This window comes from Aegilops tauschii, chromosome 6, assembly GCF_002575655.3.
Source record: "Aegilops tauschii subsp. strangulata cultivar AL8/78 chromosome 6, Aet v6.0, whole genome shotgun sequence".
NCBI classification, from domain to species: Eukaryota; Viridiplantae; Streptophyta; class Magnoliopsida; order Poales; family Poaceae; genus Aegilops; species Aegilops tauschii.
Genome location: NC_053040.3, coordinates 94,855,088 through 94,872,636, shown reverse-complemented (window position 1 = coordinate 94,872,636; position 17,549 = coordinate 94,855,088). Strand labels below are relative to the sequence as shown.

The following is a 17,549-nucleotide window of genomic DNA, read 5'->3' as shown; positions in this document are numbered from 1 at the left end:
ACGTATGTCGTCGTTGTCGATATAACCCCCTCCCGATAACTTCAACACGTGGGGGGGGTCGATATACCCCCTCCTCGATAACATTATTTTCCCATGTATGTATGTCGTCGTTGTCGATATATATAACTCCCTCCCAGATAACTTCGACATGATGGACGGTCGATATTTATACCCCCTCTCGACCGTGATAACTTATACCACGGGAGCACCCCCCAGCCCTCTCGCTCGACCAAAACTCTCGAGGACACCCAAACCCTAGAAAAAAACGATGTCGGTCTCCTACCCCCTCCCGCCGCGCCCCTACCCTTGAAGCGTTGCCGAGGCCACCCCAAACCCGGAATAAGCTAGGTCTACGTTTGCACTAATATATCCACCTGCTGTCATGTTTGTGTAATAATTGACATGTTGTAATATTTGCAGAAACAATGGAGCACGGACGAGACGAGCAAGCAGAAGAGGTGTTGGGGGACATAATCTTAGCCGGAGGTGATATCTTGTCGTATCTTAACGACAATGATGGTCTGGAAGAACAGGGTGAAGAAGCAGGCTACGGTGATCGAAGAGTGGAGGAGGAAAGACATGATTATGATGGCTCCGGTGACCCAATGCTGGTGCAAGAAGGAGCCCGTGGTGACGGCTCCGGTGACCGAACAGAGTCCGGCCAGGTAAATATATTAGTTAAGCCTGTGCTGACTAGCTAATTGATGCATTCATTGTTTTGGTATGTACACATATTAATTAACACTCGTCTTTCTTCTTTTTTCTAGCCCTCCGGATCGAGCACAACTGCGGTAAAGAGACGAGGCCCGAAGAGAAAGCTGCGCTCGGATGAAAGGTTTGAGATCACAGCAATCGCGCGCAACGGCCAACCGATTGAACCCATCCGGACAAAGGATGCATTTGCTGCTCAGTGCGGGGTTCTAGTTAGGGACAAGATCCCGATCAGCATCCACCAATGGTATAAGCCTAAGAAGGAAGACCCTGAGGTGTCTTATGTCAATGATATGCAGAAAGATGATCTTTGGACTGAGCTAAAGGCAAATTTCACCCTACCGCCAGAGGAGGATCCGGAGAAGCCAGTTAAAGAGCAATTGATCAAGTCTCATGCTCTTAAGAAGATGGCAGACCTATTCAGGAGGTGGAAGAATGAGCTGAAAACATTTGTCGACAAAGAAGAGACACCAGAATTCATTGTCCGGTATGAGAAGATCAGAGATCACTGGCCCGCATTTGTGGCCCACAAGACATCGGAAAAGAGTAAGAAGATGTCAGCGACAAACAAGAAGAATGCTGCGAAGAAGAAGCTTCACCATCGCACGGGGTCAGGTGGCTACCTCAAAGCCCGACCTAAGTGGGCCAAGGCTGAGAATGATCTGCTTGAAAAAGGGATCGAACCACAGACAATGAACTGGACAGACCGTTGCCGGACTTGGTTCTTCGGGGCTGGCGGAACCTTGGACCCTGTATCAGGGAGGTGCGTTTGGACGAATGAGCTTTTGAGAATATCAGTCAAGAAGATTCAGCAATATATCGATGCAGCGCAAGAAGGGACGTTCGTTCCAGACAGAGAGAACGACGAGCTCACAATGGCCCTCGGGAATCCTGAGCACCCTGGACGGACACGAGGCACGCCAGGCTCCGTTACAAAAGCCAGGAGAGGAGGAAAAAAGTGGAGCAGATCCAAATTCAGAAGCTGCACGAAAGGGTCCAAGCGCTAGAGGAACGAGACGGCAATCAACATGCCGAAACTGCCCCCGAAGCTACACCGCCATCTCAGCGGAGAAGCAGCGTGGCTTCCACCGAGCTGCTTCAGCTGGAGCATGCGGCTCCTGCTAGCTACCCCGTGGATGCTATCACTGTTGGAGATCGTTGCAGAATTTTAAAATTTTCTACGCATCACCAAGATCCATCTATGGAGTATACTAGCAACGAGGGGAAAGGAGTGCATCTACATACCCTTGTAGATCGCGAGCGGAAGCGTTCAAGTGAACAGGGTTGATGGAGTCGTACTCGCCGTGATCCAAATCACCGATGACCGAGTGCCGAACGGACGGCACCTCCGCGTTCAACACACGTACGGAGCAGCGACGTCTCCTCCTTCTTGATCCAGCAAGGGGGAAGGAGAGGTTGATGGAGATCCAGCAGCACGACGGCGTGGTGGTGTAAGTAGCGGGGATCCCGGCAGGGCTTCGCCAAGCGCAAGCGGGAGAGAGAAGTGTCACGGGAGGGAGAGGGAGGCGCCAGGAGCTAGGGTACAGCAGCCCCCCTCCCCCCTTTATATAGGCCCCCTGGGATCCCATCTACAGGGGGGCGGCGGCCAAGGGGGGGAACTCCCCCCCCCAAGCCAGGTGGGGCGCCCCCCACCCCCAGGGTTTCCAACCCTAGGCGCAGGGGGAGGCCCATGGGGGGCGCACCAGCCCACCAGGGGCTGGTTCCCCTCCCACTTCAGCCCATGGGGTCCTCCGGGATAGGTGGCCCCACCCGGTGGACCCCCGGGACCCTTCCGGTGGTCCCGGTACAATACCGATAACCCCCGAAACTTTCCCGGTGGCCGAAACTTGACTTCCTATATATAATTCTTCACCTCCGGACCATTCCGGAACTCCTCGTGACGTCCGGGATCTCATCCGGGACTCCGAACAACTTTCGGGTTTCCGCATACTAATATTTCTACAACCCTAGCGTCACCGAACCTTAAGTGTGTAGACCCTACGGGTTCGGGAGACATGCAGACATGACCGAGACGCCTCTCCGGTCAATAACCAACAGCGGGATCTGGATACCCATGTTGGCTCCCAAATGTTCCACGATGATCTCATCGGATGAACCACGATGTCGAGGATTCAATCAATCCCGTATACAATTCCCTTTGTCAATCGGTATGTTACTTGCCCGAGATTCGATCGTCGGTATCCCAATACCTTGTTCAATCTCGTTACCGGCAAGTCTCTTTACTCGTACCGCAATGCATGATCCCGTGACTAACTCCTTAGTCACACTGAGCTCATTATGATGATGCATTACCGAGTGGGCCCAGAGATACCTCTCCGTCATACGGAGTGACAAATCCCAGTCTCGATCCGTGTCAACCCAACAGACACTTTCAGAGATACCCGTAGTGTACCTTTATAGTCACCCAGTTACGTTGTGACGTTTGGTACACCCAAAGCACTCCTACGACATCCGGGAGTTACACGATCTCATGGTCTAAGGAAAAGATACTTGACATTGGAAAAGTTCTAGCAAACGAACTACACGATCTTTTGTGCTATGCTTAGGATTGGGTCTTGTCCATCACATCATTCTCCTAATGATGTGATCCCGTTATCAATGACATCCAATGTCCATAGTCAGGAAACCATGACTATTTGTTGATCAACGAGCTAGTCAACTGGAGGCTTACTAGGGACACGTTGTGGTCTATGTATTCACACATGTATTACGATTTCCGGATAACACAATTATAGCATGAACAATAGACAATTATCATGAACAAGGAAATATAATAATAACCATTTATTATTGCCTCTAGGGCATATTTCCAACAATCACGGAGTCTCAACATTGCCACCTTATGGCGGAATGGCAGAACTTCAAAGTCAAGGCGGCTGTTGGCTCTGTTTTACCTCCTGAACCCGGCGCAACCTACCACTGCCGGCCGATTCCAGAAGGATATGCTAGGGTGATGGTGGATGAAATAACGGAGGGATTTGAAGAGCTCCAGCTTGACCACCCTACCGGTGAAGGGGAGACTCGGCTGGGTTCTGCTCTGAAGACTCCATGCCTATGGCGGAAGGAGCTCATCAAGCTTCCGAACTGGACGGCTCCGGCGAGTAAGGGCACTCCGCCTCCTCCTCCGCCTCCTCCTCCGGCGAGTGATCAGGGCACTCAGCCTCCTTCTCCGGCGCATGGCGGCACTCCGCCTCCTTCTCCGCCTGCGCCGGCGCGCCAGAGCAGCCAGCCTCCTCCTTCTCCGCCTCGTCAGCAAGGGCGGAAGAGACCCACCGCCGCTGCGGCTGCTCCGGCGCGTCGTAGTCCTTCTCCTCCGCCTCGTAAGCAAGGAAAGAAGACAGCCGCAGCCGCTCCGTCTGCTCTGCCGGCGTCTAGCAGTACAGCTGCCACGAGAGGACCGAGGAGGAAACTAGGAAGATCGTGCGAGCCGAAGTGACAAACTTCTTTGAAGGGGTGAAAGCAAAGAAACATCCACCTCCGGAGGAGAAGGTAGATCCGGTGAAAGCAAAGCGCACTCTGGCTGCCCTGACAAAACCACCAAAGTCTCCGCCGAGAGGCAACTATGAGCGCATTCTTGCAAAGACATATGCCGAAGCGGAGCGGTCGGGAAGTACTGTCAGTGATCAAAGGTTAAAAGAACGACGAGCTAGGAAAAAAATTGCCCAGCTCGGCGAACAAGCGAACCAATCGTGCCCCCCGCTCAAGGTGTCAAAAGACATCGTCGCTAATGATCCGAGGATGGTGGCCGGTTATAGCAATCTTGGAGATTACCTGCCCGACGATGTACATTATGAAATCATGGAGGTCGACGAACACAAATACCATTACGGGAAGCCTCTCGTCAAGGATGAAAGATCTCTAACAACGATGATGCGAAGACTACATGATTGGTACATGAAAACCTGCAGAGAGTCTGATGGGATGAATACTTTGACGCTGAGAGTTAAACCGGAGCATGACCTCGTTGGAATTGATCTGCTGAATGTTCCATTTGAGGATTTCTTCCAGTTTTACAATCAAAAGGCCCTCGATAAAACAACGATCACTTGCTACTGTCTGTAAGTAGTACTACTTCTGTCATTAAGTCTCTCTATATAGGTCAGCTCTTTCATTGCATGTTTTTATAATTATCCTCACTATATTATGCAGATTGAAGATCGCCGAATTGAAGAAAAGACAAATCGGTGATATTGGGTTCATTAACACAAATCTCATAGATGCATATACGGTTGAAAAACATCCCAAAGAAGCCGAGGCCAACTTGCTACAATCGTTGGTATTAAATCAAAACAAACATATAATACTCTTTCCTTACAACTTCAAGTGAGTGTTACTGTCTTGTGCATATTCGGTTTCCCTTATTAGTCCAGGTTATGGTAATGTAATTGATGACTTATGCATGCATGCGCAACTTCCACTATATTCTCCTAGAGATTAAGCTTGAGCAGGGAGTAGTAACCGTCTTAGACTCGAGACGAAAAGATCCCCAGGACTATGCGAACATGACTCAAATGCTCGAGAAGTAAGTTAAATCGATCATTATCCACCATATCAGCAACTTTGTTCATTTCTTGATATCAAGTAATTGTTTTCTTTGTCTGGCAGGGTTTGGAGAAAATTCACCACAAAAGCTTCGGGACTGCCGAAGAAGCTGCAATTTAAACACCCGAAAGTAAGTACTATAGTAGCATGTTCCGCGCATCTCCTAGTGATTCAAGCGCTAGTTTCATCAATACCATTTAGCATGCTTGCTTATCAGTTTGATTGACCTCTATTTCTTGTAAAGTGGTTGTGGCAGGAACCCAGGAATAATTACTGTGGATACTACGTTTGCGAGTCCATCCGCTACATGACCTGTGAGCGGGGCTACACTGAAGAACAATATGAAGTGCGTAAGCAATAATATTCACAATTTTATTTTATTACCATCATTTGTGTTGAGTTTCATTTATTCATATATATATGTATTGACCCCCTTCTTCAAATTAGATGTTTCGGAAGCGGGATGAACTCCTAGCACCAGATCGTATGCGAGGAATTCAAGAGGAATTGGCGGCATTCTTCCTTGACCACGTGATCGCTGAAAACGGAGAATACTATGTGGACCCTGTGTTCCTACAATTTAATTAGGAGATTGTATTGTAAGAGATAATTATTGTATATATGTAGCCGGTAGTGTCGGATAGATATACGAGAACTTGTTGTTCGACCAATCTCTCGGAGAAGGAGAGGTGGTCGATATCACTTCTCTCTGTATGCATATGTTCATGACGATCTTCTGTTTCCTTCATTTGATTACTAGCTAGCGTGTCTAGTCCTCTCCATACGTATATAGTACGCAGCGTCGACCAAGCACGGAGATAAGAGAGGACACTTCTCTCTATTAATTAGCTAGCTAACACAATATATGAAACACCTAAATTAACCCCCCAAAACCCCTAAACCACCCCCTTTCAAAAAAAGGAAAAACCTCAGCTCCTGCCAGCTGCTGACGCGTGGATGCCTATTGGTCCCGGTTGGTGACACCAACCGGGACAAAAGGCCCTGCCTATTGGTCTCGGTTGGTGGCACCAACGGGACCAAAGGCCCCCCTGCCTGGGCTGGCAGCAGCGGCCACGTGGAGGACCTTCTGTCCCGGTTCGTGTAAGAACCGGGACTAAAGGGTTAGGGCTTTAGTAACGATCCTTTAGTCCCGGTTTGAAAATCGGGACAAAAGACCCTTACAAACCGGGGTAAAAACCCCTTTTCCTACTAGTGGCAGGCCCAAACAACCCAAGTTTATGACCGATTTGAGGGTGGGGGTGGGGGTGGTTGCATTTTCTTTACTGATGAGGCCGTCTGTCCGGACGTATAGAGGATGTTTGAGAAGTTCGACTATAGATGATATTACATATGATAATGTGCATCATGGAGATAGTATCATCTCATGCACCATGTGTGGCATTAAAACTTGACCGAAATCTAAAGATTGACATGGTTCCATAAACTAAGGCGCCGTCGAAAACTTGCTAGTTGCTAGGATTTGCGGCTGACTCAACTTGTGGTCTAGGTAAAACCACGGGCACGTCTTTTTTTTAGAAATTTTCTCATTCAAATCACAAATTAATACAAAGTAGTTGACCATTACAAGCACACTGAAACGCAAACACAAAGGACCATGAACACCTAAAGTATCCTAAGACAACCATAATACAAGAAGATCTCCGAAGCCCTGTGTCATCATCCCTGAATCTTGAGAGAAGACCTCTGCAGCAGATGGATCTGCAACCAGTCGCAAACAGGTCATCATCTTCGACCACGGTACAATTGCCGCCACGCTGCTTCCTCCTTTCTTGACACCAGCGCTGAGAAGGCATGGACATCAATCCAATACACCTGCAACAGCCGTCGCCATCTTTGGCTTTGAGTACCGCGAAAAGTGTCCCTTCCGGAAGGAAAAGAACTCGAGTCATCCGACCGGTCCAGCACCGCGGCCGGGCCATCTGCCCGGACAAAGCAGGATCTCCCACCAGCATCAGCGCAGAGGAAGGAGAAGAACAGCAACAGCAAATCATACCAACAAGGAAGAAGAAAGGTCTTCGTCTCCCTGCCTCCATCCCCCATCTGAGGATCTAAATGGACAGTGCCGATGGACCTCCAACCACCATAGCCCGCGACCTCGACGAGATCCGGGGATCCCCAACACCGCTGGCTCCTAGACGAAGGCAAAAGCCTCGCCTGACCGCGAACGGAGCCCGGAGAAACTTATTCCGACACGACACCACCGCAACGGCCTCGGCAACGTCTCCCTCAACCCTAACCCTACCACACACCCACCTAGCGAACAGACCCGAGGGTCCCCTCCCTCCCGTCGCCGGAGCGGCCAACGGAGAGAGAGGGAACCAGCGGCGCGCAAGGAATCCCTCTTGGCCTCCTTGATCGCCTAGATCCTACTTTTCCGGGTGCGAGCGTTGTCACGCAGGAGGTAAAACCACGGGCACGTCGTTGTCAATGTCAGGATCCCCTCGCTTGTACGCAATCATGGGTTCCTGCTAATCACTTGTGAGTTGTGACGCACTTGTCCAAATCCAAATCCTCCTTCCTCTCTAATCTGGTAGTACTACCACTAAATCATGATTGGATAATGCTTCCGCTTGTCCAACACGTGGCGATCTCCGGTTTGCTCGTGTGAGGCGATGCGGACATGGAATGCAAGGCTGGCAAGGAGATGGGCAAAAGCAAGAAGAAAACATCCACCCACCGAGTTGCCTCTTGATCAAGGAGCCGATGGTGAATGGAGGAGCCGCCGCCGAGTGCCGCTGCCCTACGTCAGGTGGTGCTTAAAGCGAAGGCCAACACTCGGTCTCCGTGCTCCGTTCAAGATTCCGGCGTCGGTTGCGTGCTGGTTGGGGGTCGCTCCGGTCCATCGCCAAGGTGAAGGGGCGATTTACTCGCTCATCCCCTCTTTGATTCGGTTCCCGGTCTTCATTTTGTTTATTCAAAAAACTGCAGGCTAGGTGTTTGTGGAATTGCCTGCCTCCTTTGCAACTGCAACGGCAGCGCCAGCAGAGTAAGGAAGGCTAAGGCTAGGCAGAGCAAGGAAAGGAAAGGATGGCCATGCCGCGGGGCCTGGCGGCGTACATGGTGGACATGGTGTGGGCGGTGCTCGCCGGGTGGGTGTCGGCGTGCCTGTTGGTCGCCAACGAGATCGCCCGCGGCATGCGGGCCGGGGAGATTGGCCCCTTCGTCGTGGGGTGAAAAATCTCGTTTCGGGTCCTCCCTTCTGATTCATTCCTTCATGCAGGTGCTCTGCTTTGAATCTTCTGCTCTAGTTTCTCTGAATCTTTCCATGTCTTTTTTTCTTGCACAACTTTGTGACATCAAGCGATTGCGGACACCTTTGTTGATTACCCTCCCTGCTCTGTGTCCTGAAATGCGCCGGCTATGTGTTAATTTGCTCTGAGATTTGTGTTTGGCAAATCTGTTCTAGTAGTACCTAACAAGAGGCTAATGAGAGACTTTATACAGAGTAGTTTTACCTGGATCGGTTATGGTGTATTAGGGAGAACTGATACATTTCCCCAAGTCACTTCTGTCAGTCCTGTCAGACATACCCTTGTTCCTGCGGTTCAATCTTTTAGGCATTACATAGATGATGGATTCTTACATTTTCTTTCCATTAGCTAGTCATGGCTTATTAATTTCGGATACAATTGTCAGGAGGTATTTGCTAATCTACTGTGCTAAAACTGAATGGCATTGCCATACTCGGCCCCGATCACCCTGAATTCCTAAATGAAACATTCCCTTTGATACTTTTGAAGTCTTCACTGTCTCAGTGGCACCAGCTGGAATAGTTGGTCCTGAAGATCATTCGCCTATGTAGGCTTATGATAAACATTCTTATTATTCTTCCAAAGCAGATGAAACAATTTACTTGTGTAGATTGTTCGAAAATGTCCCTCGTCATCTTTTCAACCTTACTTTAATTCCCTTTCTGTTGTCAAGTGGGAAGAACGGTTTCTTTCTTTTTTCTTTTTTGGAGGGTGGAAAGAACGGTTTCATCTTTCATGCCATTGCTTGATGCATCATTCTTAAGCTGCCTATTTTCATGGCTTATGTTTCTGGTTTGGAGCCATAATGACATGTTCAGTTAATGTCAGTCTACTTGCCTGACTAGTAACTTCTTTCAGATGGAAATAGGATTTGCTTGTTTTAATAGATATGTTTGCCCTGTTGCTTCTTATGCTTTTCATCACTTGATCTGATGACTTAATTGTCATTGCAGATATCTTTTTGGCGAATCCGTCCATGGATACATTGCACTACACTGTACAGAGTCCATAAATCAACAATAGTGTTCAGCTGAATGGCTTCGGCCATTAACAGAAGTGACAGATTTCTAGATGATGTTTTATTTTCTCTCCTTTCTTTCCACAATTCTTCTGTTCTGTATAGTCATGTAAAGAATTTATTTTCCTTTCACATTATAGTTCTCTAAAGGTATGTGCAGCTGCATAAGAATGGGTCATCTTATGTTCTTCGCCCCTCTTTTATTTATGATCAAGGGCTAGTTTTGCAGCATCCATACAATCTGCTGCATGGCTAGCAACTCTGGAGAAAGATGGGAGAATTCAATCGCTTGGTCGACTCTACTAATGTAGCCATGTAGGCAACAAGGATAGCTAGACATATTTCCAGGACATGTAATGTTAGTCTGTCATACGACATCTGTATACTAAAACAAAATAAAAACTACAGGTTCAGAAACAGGACGAGATTACAATACAGTACATGTCTTTGTCCTAGCCATCAATTTGTGTAATCTGATCAGGTTGTTCAAGGCCAGTTTGGCAGAAATTACACTGATATGAAGTTCCATACATGTCAAAGGTATAGTGATGTTTTTTTCATAGGCTGGTTGTTCATGGCAACCGAGAGATGTGAAGTTTGCTTATCCCCGACGGTCGTAATTGTTTGTAGACATCTGCAGGTCTCTACAGATCTCTCAGCCTGGCAGTTATATCATCCACTGTGTTTGGCACCTGCAAGTACAAGGTTCGAGTGAGAACGGATCATGAGACGCATCGATGGAATAACAGATCCATCGTACTCCACACATACAAGCACAAGTTCAGCAGATCGTGTAGGTGGAGAAGTGGAGTTTTTTTGTTCCACGTGGAGAAGTAGAGTTGTGAGGGAATAACTCCACCCACACGGTTCAAATCCAAGTGCTCAAATTGCATGTACGCAAGTGCATTTTGGTACAAATTCAGTGACATGCTCTCATTTATCATATCAATTCTAAGCATGGAATTAGGGGATGTGTTCACGTGGGTGTTTACGGTGTGATTGTGCATGTACAGTGTTGTGTATGCCTATGTAAATGCCTTGTAGTTGAAAACAGAGTAACACTATTATGAAAAGGAAATGGAAGTTCTCCACCCTGAAGATCTCAACGCATGATGAAGGTTAGTACATATGTCCAATTCCAAAAATCCTAAAACAAGTATGTTAATAGAACATAGCGAAACATACGTCTTATGTTTGGTACAAAAACATGATCATGCTTAGTACAAGAAAATAAATATTCTGTCATTTTTGTGTACATTACACCTATGAAGAAATTTTGGTACAAAATGTACATGTACCATACCATGTTCTAGAATAGTTTTGTCTGGATTTTAATTGTACAAGTAACTACTATGAAATCGGTGGAGGTCTTTTCATAGGTGGAGGTCTTTTCATAGGTGGAGTACCATTCTAGCTGACAATATGGTCCTAGCGATGGACCGAACCTTAGTGCGTGGGAAAGGCAAATGTTTCCCATCAATCCCTAATGCTTTTGGAAGCAGGTTGAAATATTGGAACTAGAGATACTTTGTCATGATCAAAAGGAGAGGAGAGACATTGCGTCAAAGGCATATGTGTTACTCCATCCATTCCAAAATAACTGTCGTGGTTTTAGTTCAAAATCAATACTAATGCAGGATCATGTGGTTAGATTTCCAACTCAAAACATGGTTCATCAATTAAAAGAGGCTAAAATGTGCCTGGACGGGACATATGCACAATTTAAAGGCGTCGGAAATATTGACCTGGGGAATTTCCGGAAATATATTCAATTGTAGGCAATGGTAATTCTCGAGAAGAAAACACGACTAACCAAGAATTTGGCTATCACATCCTAAGCAGTAATTTATTTGCCATTGTGGTGATTAATATACAATCGTAAGGAAGTTAAAACAGCAGTCCATGCTTGCAGAGAAAAACAAAGAAATATAATTCTGACGACTGTTTACTACCTGAAAGAGGCCGTCGGGTACTGCGATACAACTTGGAAAAATGATGTCAACATTTTCTATAAGCTGATGAGGAACAGGTGTTATCAGATGAATGCAGTCTCCTGGAATATCAATAGCCTTGACGAAACCTAATGTCCAACTCAGCACGAGACCAATAACATACAATAAATTAGTTAGTGTTATGGCGGTTTACTTTAACAAAAACACTAAACAAGGAAAGAATAAATCTTACATACCAAGTCCCATGCACCAAGGGGATGAGCATTCCGTTGACAAAGGGACAGATGAACTTGATCCAATACCGACGATAGTACCAGCCAAGAAGTCATATACTGAATCACCAGAAATCTATACAAGAACACCCATAGAAACCATATTAATAGACAGACCCCAAAATCAATATTCTGAGAATTGATAGTCCGTACCAAGTAAGTTTTATCTACACATAATGAACTGGAATTAAGAATTAATTTGCCCACACTGTTTTATACCATTTGAAACTGTAAGTTGCTAAACTACCACTGCATCATGTCGACTTATTTAGGTAGATTAATTTTGCAAGTAGTAAATAAAAGTAATTGCGTAAACATTAAGTTCTCTACATACAAATGAGGAAAATTATAGCTACAACTTAGAAGATAAGATTTGTGCACATTACTACCCTACCACGTGACACTATGTACGCAGATATATTTTTGGCAAAACAACCATAGGGGGGAGGCCCCTACGTTTCACACGTTTAGATTGTAACCATAACTGAGGTCTCCTGCATCCTTTGACCCAAAGACTCACAATCCAATCCATTTTGATGATTTGGCTCAATGTTGAAGCTTCAAAGGAGCCTCCGATTACTATCCAAGATATCATCCTTTTGTGGCTCTTTATTCTCACTAGTGTAAAAGGAGAATGCAAACTCGGCATTGCTAAAAGCTCGGAATTCAGAAAGGTATGCAAGGTGATTTGTTTCGCTGTTACGAAATATACTGTTTGGAAAATGGAGTACAGTAAGGAGTAAATGGACAAACAACATTTTGTCATATATTCAGCAACGCTTCACTGCTACATGATCAGAATAAAATAGATGGAGAAGCAGTCACCTGGCTGTGCAGATCAATGACCTGTATTTTTGAAAGAGGAAGCTGAAAGGGGTCTATAGCAGCAATGCCTTGCACTAAATCATCAGAAGAGAAAATAGGAAAGTCCCTCGGCAAGCACTGCCTGAAGTATGCAATCAGCCTGAGGTCACGAATCATCCGCGCCTCTTTCTTCACCAACAGACTGCATTTACATAGTCATGACTATAAGAACGATTTAAAGATATATCATTTCATTAAAATGAATGACTCAAAACAGTTGTTTTTTTGTTGAAACTGAGATTCAAAACAGTTAAAGACTTACTGTCGAGGAGAGTTCTGTGCAGCGTGAATTTCAACTAGATTAACCTGTGAATCTCCCTCGTGTGCATCCAGCCAAAATGCACCACCTGGTAAATTTTTACCCTCTGTTGTGGTGTTTAGCCGAATAACATCGGTTGGGGATATGTATCTCAGTATCTCTGACAGAACATGAAGTCCAATACCTGAAAGTCACACAATACAACATGAAACTGGACGTTTGCAAGAAAAGAAAGGGAAAATGCAGTCAATTAGCAACAACAGATATTAGTATTACAGGTGAATGTCCCATTATCCAAGTCCAAATCCGAAACTCATCCTATCCCCTCTAACCTTCCACCGTAGCCATGTAAATTACCAACACAAACCTTGATGCATGGAAGTGCGACCAATGAAAACTCACCTTTCACCCATCCTGAAGTGTTGATAACAATTGGTATAGCTGATTTGTGAGGGTTATCAGCCACATTGAAGCGATAGAGTTCTTTAAGAAAATAATCATAAAGCCCAAAAATGTAGCTCAAGAGAAGTTTTGGGTTCTTGTGTGCAGCAACATCACCGAAAAAGAAGCACCTAGAATATGTGGGGAAAATGTATTAGACGGCTTGCAGAAACCATACATGAGAACACAATAAAATATCAACTGGTACATATGTTTATTTCAGTAAGTATCTGATATAGATATATTAGTTCATGGGATGGCCACTTAAACTACTGTGCTAAAGCTAAGACTCTTAACGGGTAAATCTAGCTGTTGCAGAATTGGTAGAAAATCAAACTTCATAATGTTTGAGTATTCATAATATCTTGGAAGAAAGCAAAAGATTAATTTGACCCCTGAACGGTTAACAATATTGGAATAAGAAATTCAGGGAAAAATTTGACAAATGAAATAGCTTTCTCACATACAGTAATCTATTTTAAATTAAGCACAGGATTGTTCCTAGCAACACCAAAAGGTAACTCAATGAGTAAATTGCAAATACTATATGAAATAATAAAAGACTGCGCAAAACTAAACCTCGTGAAATACAATTACCTCTTTGGGGCCCGCAGGTATAGCATTGTCAAATCTGAATTATCAAAAAAATGACTGAATGTTCAGCTAGGGATCGAAACATTTTGAAGGGGAATTAAAAGTAGAAGACCCTGAGCCTGTACCTTTAGCTTGTTCCTCAAGTACATGAAGTGATACAAAACCTGGAGGCGTGAACTCAGGCTGGCCAACATCAGTATCCAGGTATGCCACCCTCTTATACCTGTTAATTAAAGTGAAAAAATCACAAGAACTGATCTGAAAGTAGGAAAGCTAATGACAAATAAAACAGAGCAAATCAAAAAATTCTGATCTGTACAAATTGTGCAACTTGTGTGAACTAGCAATTGAACTAGTTTATTCTCCCATTAAAAAAAGATGAGGCTAGTGCAACCAAACTTACCAGCTAGCACAACATTTTAACTATATGCAACCAGACTAGTGCTGACCCCATAAAAACTACTAGTACTTTCCCACACTTCCCAAAGCCATAAAAAAACCTAGAAAGTAAAAAACTATTGGTACATAGCTACTTCACGAGGGTTTAATCGACGGAATCAAAGCTTAATAATCTCTGTAACTAACTCCATTTTACCCTTTTCAAATGCAGATTCTTTTTTCACTATAAATAGTAAATACAGATAGCATGTCAACTGAATTCGTAGTGTATAAAATAAATATTCAAATCATAATACCAAAGCATTACGGCCAAACAATTTTACTATTTACAAACTAAAATGCAATGCTTATTTATACTGAAATTCAGCAAAGCAACACCGTCCCATTTCCAAACATGAATAACTCGAATTTAAAGTCTGCCTCTAAAATTATTCGACAATGTGCACATTCAGCTGCTTTGCAGTGAAGCAGAGCAGAATGCGTCGAGGAGAGGACAGGGAAAATGCAGTTGGGCTTCTCCGGCGCAGTAAGTAAAGTACAGAAGAAGAAGAAGCAACGATGGGCTCAGCGAATTCTCCGTGCATTTCACCTTGCGAGGAGGGTGTTGAGGAGGAGGCGGGCGAACGCGGACTTGCCGCTGTTGCCGGGGCCGCACACCACCACCACCGGCGGCGGCCAGGTGCACGAGTCGTACGCCACCGCCTCCGCCGCCTCCTCCCACTCCCGCTCCCTGCCCCTCGCCTCCTCCGATCCCTCGCCGCCGCCCATCGCGCCTCTCTCCATCTCGCTCGCCTTCTCGCCGCAATTCACTCACACACTCGCACTGGACGCTCGTTGGATACTCTGCGGTCTCCGACTGGGTATTTCATAAGCCAAGACGGTCACGCGTATTGCGACTGGGTGTGGAACGAACGATTTTTGTTGGAGGGGTACGGCATGGGAAGGGGTAGGAAGGAGGCTGCTGGTACGTTGAGATTGGTGATGACATGTGTCATGTTCTTAGGCCTTACAATGCTTTAAATTCGAGTTATGACAGGTTCACAGCTGTCATGTTAATGAATGAGATTGGTGATGACAGGTGTCATGTTCTTAGGAAGGTGATTAATAAAATAAACTGAGTTTTTGTTAAACATCAGTGTTTATCTCTATCGGAGGGATGCCTAATTAACAGTCTATTCTCTAAAAATAAGCACTGATACTTAAGAAAAACTGGTCTATTTCTCTGACCATCTTGCATTGTACAAGGTCATTTTTTTTTTCTAAGTTATAGTTGGGTCTGACTATGATAAAAAAAATCTGAATGTGATTGGTGACGGAGGTATGATGGTACGCAAGTGGCCATTAGACATGCAAGCGGAAGACAGTCTGCGAGTCGTGAACGTCCACAATATGAGAATTAAGCCTAACACGATTATCGAAGTAACAAAGGATAGTGTGTTTCCTCATGGACACCGTCCACTTACATCCCTAATGGCCATTGTCCCATTAAATATTGGTGGAAATGGTAGATCACAGATGAAATTCTCTATCATTTAATGGGCCACCCAAATCTCCAGTTGTGATGGACACGATCTCATTCATTTTTGTCCCATGAAATATTGGTGGAAATGGTAGATCGCGGATGAAATTCTCTATCACTTAATGGGGCCACCCAAATCTCTAGTTGTGATGGACACGATCTCATTCATTTTTGTCCCATGAAATATTGATGGAAATGGTAGATCCGGATAAAATTCTCTATCTCTTAATGGGGCCACCCAAATCTCCAGTTGTGATGGACACAATGTCATTCATTTTTGTCCCGTGAAATATTGGTGGAAATGGTAGATCGCTGATGAAATTCTCTATCACTTAATGAGGCCACCCAAATCTTCTCTATCACTTAATGAGGCCACCCAAATCTCAAGTTGTGATGGACATGATCTCCTTCATTTTGTCCCATGAAATGTTGGTGGAAATGGTAGATCGCAGATGAAATTCTCTATCACTTAATGGGGCCACCCAAATCTCCAATTGTGATGGACACGATCTCATTCATTTTTGTCCCATGAAATATGGTGGAAATGGTAGATCGCGGATGAAATTCTCTATCACTTAATGGGGCCGCCCAAATCTCCAGTTGTGATGGACATGATCTCATTCATTTTTATCCCATGAAATATTGGTGGAAATGGTAGATCGCGGATGAAATTCTCTATCACTTAATGGGGCCACCCAAATCTTCTCTATCACTTAATGAGGCCACCCAAATCTCCAGTTGTGATGGACACGATCTCATTCATTTTTGTCCCATGAAATATTGGTGTAAATGATAGATCGCAGATGAAATTCTCTATCGCTTAATGGGGCCACCCAAATCTTCTCCATCACTTAATGAGGCCACCCAAATCTCCAGTTGTGATGGACACGATCTCATTCATTTTTATCCCATGAAATATTGGTGGAAATGGTAGATCGCGGATGAAATTCTCTATCACTTAATGGGGCCACCCACATCTCCAGTTGTGATGGACACGATCTCATTCATTTTTGTCCCATGAAATATTGGTGGAAATGGTAGATCGTGGATGAAATTCTCTATCACTTAATGGGGCCACCCAAATCTCCAGTTTGTTATGGACATGATCTCATTCATTTTGTCCCATGAAATATTGGTGGAAATGGTAGATCGCGGGTGAAATTCTCTATCACTTAATGGGGCCACCCAAATCCCAAGTTGTGATGGACACGATCTCATTCATTTTTATCTTAAACCAGAACCTACTACACTTGTTACCAATATTCAATAGGGACAGTTATAAAAAAATCAATAAGGACACGTTGATAACACATATGTTGCATCTTAGGTAACTCTCGAGCCACTGTCACTTAAGATGCTCTCCTAAGAAATGGAATATCTTTAGAGACAACTAACTTGATGCATTATCTTCTAAATATTTTATGTAAATTAGCTTTCATTTAATTGGTTTCAGATCATACTTGCATTCTAACTTTATGGTCTAGGCATAAACCAATTCCAATGCATATTAAAGATTACTAGATGGAGCCTTCACAACCTCGAGGAATCCAACACCTCTCATCCAGGAAACAAGACCTTTGGCTTTAAGGTTGCATATGATGCATGGTTGGTTGAGGAAAAAAATCCCACGCATTCACTGTAACTCACAACACAAAAAAACCTTTATTTGTCAAAATCTATGTATA

General features: G+C 44.8%; 2 protein-coding genes across 3 annotated transcripts; one reads left to right on the top strand and one right to left on the bottom strand.

The window, feature by feature from the left end:
• The first annotated feature begins 7,884 nt into the window (after positions 1–7,884).
• LOC109743434 (uncharacterized) lies at positions 7,885–10,662 on the top strand. 2 transcript variants are annotated; one of them, XR_005759441.3, is made up of 4 exons: positions 7,885–8,145; positions 8,224–8,515; positions 9,500–10,104; positions 10,205–10,662. XR_005759441.3 is itself a non-coding variant. In XM_073501089.1 (2 exons), the coding sequence occupies exon 1, from the start codon at positions 8,323–8,325 to the stop codon at positions 8,467–8,469; it is 147 nt and encodes a 48-aa protein (XP_073357190.1). In that variant the 5' UTR covers positions 8,226–8,322; the 3' UTR covers positions 8,470–8,515; positions 9,500–9,981. The 2 variants fall into 2 exon arrangements, 1 of the variants encoding a protein (XP_073357190.1); XM_073501089.1 differs by lacking the exons at positions 7,885–8,145; positions 10,205–10,662 and having other exon boundaries at positions 8,226–8,515; positions 9,500–9,981.
• On the bottom strand, positions 9,873–15,236 carry LOC109743433 (polynucleotide 5'-hydroxyl-kinase NOL9). The gene is made up of 9 exons (XM_020302523.4): positions 14,935–15,236; positions 14,072–14,169; positions 13,950–13,983; positions 13,314–13,483; positions 12,915–13,095; positions 12,614–12,794; positions 11,753–11,864; positions 11,517–11,644; positions 9,873–10,256 (listed from the first exon to the last, which is right to left on the bottom strand). Exons 1-9 carry the CDS (start codon positions 15,126–15,128, stop codon positions 10,209–10,211), a joined length of 1,146 nt encoding a protein of 381 aa, XP_020158112.1. The 5' UTR covers positions 15,129–15,236; the 3' UTR covers positions 9,873–10,208.
• Between the last annotated feature and the right edge of the window lie 2,313 nt (positions 15,237–17,549).